Source organism: Nannospalax galili, unplaced genomic scaffold, assembly GCF_000622305.1.
Source record: "Nannospalax galili isolate Female #2095 unplaced genomic scaffold, S.galili_v1.0 scaffold4695, whole genome shotgun sequence".
NCBI classification, from domain to species: Eukaryota; Metazoa; Chordata; class Mammalia; order Rodentia; family Spalacidae; genus Nannospalax; species Nannospalax galili.
Genome location: NW_008336085.1, coordinates 10,702 through 13,248, shown reverse-complemented (window position 1 = coordinate 13,248; position 2,547 = coordinate 10,702). Strand labels below are relative to the sequence as shown.

The window sequence follows — 2,547 nt, the reverse complement described above, 5'->3', positions numbered from 1 at the left end:
CTGGAGAGATGGCTCAGTGGTTAAGAACACTGGCTGCTCTTTCAGAAGACCCAGGTTCAATTTCCAGCATCCACATGGTGCTAATAACTGTCTGTAACTCCCGTTCTAAGGGATCTGATGCCTTCTTCTGCACTCCCCAGGCAGTGCACGCACATCGTGCACATATACACAAGCAGGCACACACATATACAATAATGAAAAATAAATATTTAAAATAGTCCTTGTGCAGCTGGAGAGATGGCTCAGTGGTTAAGAGCACTGACCGCTCTTGCAGAGGATCCAGGTTCGCTTCCCAACACCCACATGGCTGCTACAAACTGTCCTTAACTCCAGTTCCAGGGGAATCCTAAGTCCTCTTCTGACCTCTGTGGCATTGCACGACACAGATGTGCTCACACACATGCCGGCAAATAAAATGTTTTTAAAAATAAATAAACTAGTCCTTGTGTAATGTAGGTCCTCAACAGTTTGTTGAGTAAATGAATTGTCTCACTGATGGGATTTTCAAATCAGACATTCGTTATTATTTCACTGGTTACCACCATTTGTGCCATTAGACTACTGCCTAACTAGAGGAATACACAGATGTTATCAGGGAAAGATGCTAATGAAACATATTCCCACTCCAGCTCAGTAGGTTTGTGGTAGGACCTTTGTTGAGTAAATGAATTGTCTCACTGATGGGATTTTCAAATCAGACATTCATTATTATTTTACTGGCTACCACCATTTGTGCCATTAGACTACTGCCTAACTAGTTACACAGATATTATCAGGGAAAGATGCTAATGAAACATATTCCCACTGCAGCTCAGTAGGTTTGTGGTAAGACCAGTCTTAAAAGAATTTTTAAGTACATCCACTCTAAGACCTGAGAAATCTGCTCCATAAAAAGAGCCAATGTTTCTCCTTTTAGGATTCTACTTTTTCACAGCGTATGATATCACCTATTTGTATAAGAAGAGAGAAATAGTAATTCTGGTATTGTTGGACTAGTCCTGTATTTTTCCTGTATATCAATAGTAGCCAGTCAGGGGCAATCTCACACCCCACCCCAGGACACATTTGGCAAGATTTGGAAATGTTTTTGGTTGTCACAACTAAAGAGATGTTATTACAACTGATATCTAATGGGTAGAGCCAAGGGATGTTGTTAAACCCCCACAGAGTATAGAACATCTTCCAAACAAAAGTTATCTGACCCAAAATGTCATAATGATCTCATTTCAGGTTGTATTTCAGACACACAGTTTGGTGCTTATGCCCAGTGCCCATAGAATGGGTCACTTAGAGTCAGCCTCCTTTGTACAATATACAGGTTTCATTTCTTGTTTCTTTTAATATAATTAAAAAGCCCTTTGTCATTTTTCAGAACTCTGCCACACTTTTTTACTGCACAAACAATGACTATATATGTCTGTGGCATACAGTGTGGTTGAGAAATCATATTTTAAATGTCCTCACTATACATAGTACTACATATCAAGCCAGGTAATGGGGATTGGAGGCAGTCCTTTTACATATTAACTCATTACTTACTTTCATAGATATAGGAAGTTTCCTGTGGTGGAAGCCACTTGGTCAATGCTGAATGATGAGAGACCCTATCTATGTAATTTCTTAGGAACTGTTTATGAAAATTCATCAAGACAGACACTAATGAACATTTTGAAACAAGACAGGAAGCATAAGCTTTGTTGGGTTTCTGCAAGAGAACAATAAGTTCTATGTTCACTTGATTAATCCGTGTTGTTCTCCAATCTGAGATTTGCTTTGTGTGCAAATAGAAGGCTTCCAAAGAATCAGCAGCAGCTCCATTTGTTCTAGTGTTCTGCTGGAAGATAGACTGATAATTGTGCTTTAAAGAGACTGGGTTGCATACAGTTAAAATAGAACCTTCTATGACTACACTCTATTGTGACGAACTGCACTCATAAATCATTAACAAATGCTCATATTAGAGTTCCCTCAATCATATCTGTTTGTCTAACTTGGCATACCAAGATCATAGATGCTAGTAAGTTCTTACATTCTTCCCTGGAATGCTCAGCCAACAAGTTCAGTGAACTAAAACTGGTCTTCAGTAATCCTTCTATATTTCAATCCCAGCTCCATCCTAAGGACAGTGGCCATGTATTCTTTCAGTCCTCAGATCTAACAGAGGACCTCAAAGCCTAAGAGAAATGGTGAGTGAATGGACTGACTTAAGAGGCTTAACTTTCTCCCATCTTTTACATAGTACTTGGGAGATGGGGGTCGATGAAGTAAAGGAAGCAATTTGGGGATTGTTTCATGTGGGTCTCTCCCTCCCCTCGTGGGCCATTGGCCACCGACCCACGAGAACAAAGGGAGCAGAAGCGACGAACGAGGTCAGGACGGCCAGTGAGCACGATGGAAAAGACCTTCCAGGGAGTCAGACTCAGTGAACAGCTCCGTTTATTCAGTGGGGGTCAGGGAAAAATATAGTGTGGAGGCGGCAGCCAAAGCTTCAGCTGATAGGTGCTCATAGTATGCTTTATTTACATGTAGTAGGGGGATCCTATCATC

The 2,547-nt window shown here is 40.8% G+C and overlaps 1 protein-coding gene across 1 annotated transcript in view; it reads left to right on the top strand.

The window, feature by feature from the left end:
• The window catches only part of LOC103732350 (ribitol-5-phosphate xylosyltransferase 1), a gene marked incomplete at its 5' end in the record, with an annotated part of 4,784 nt that extends 3,062 nt beyond the window's left edge, over positions 1–1,722 (top strand). The window contains 1 exon segment of the mRNA XM_029562417.1: positions 1,548–1,722. Coding sequence (XP_029418277.1) covers positions 1,548–1,722 — 175 coding nt within the window.
• Between the last annotated feature and the right edge of the window lie 825 nt (positions 1,723–2,547).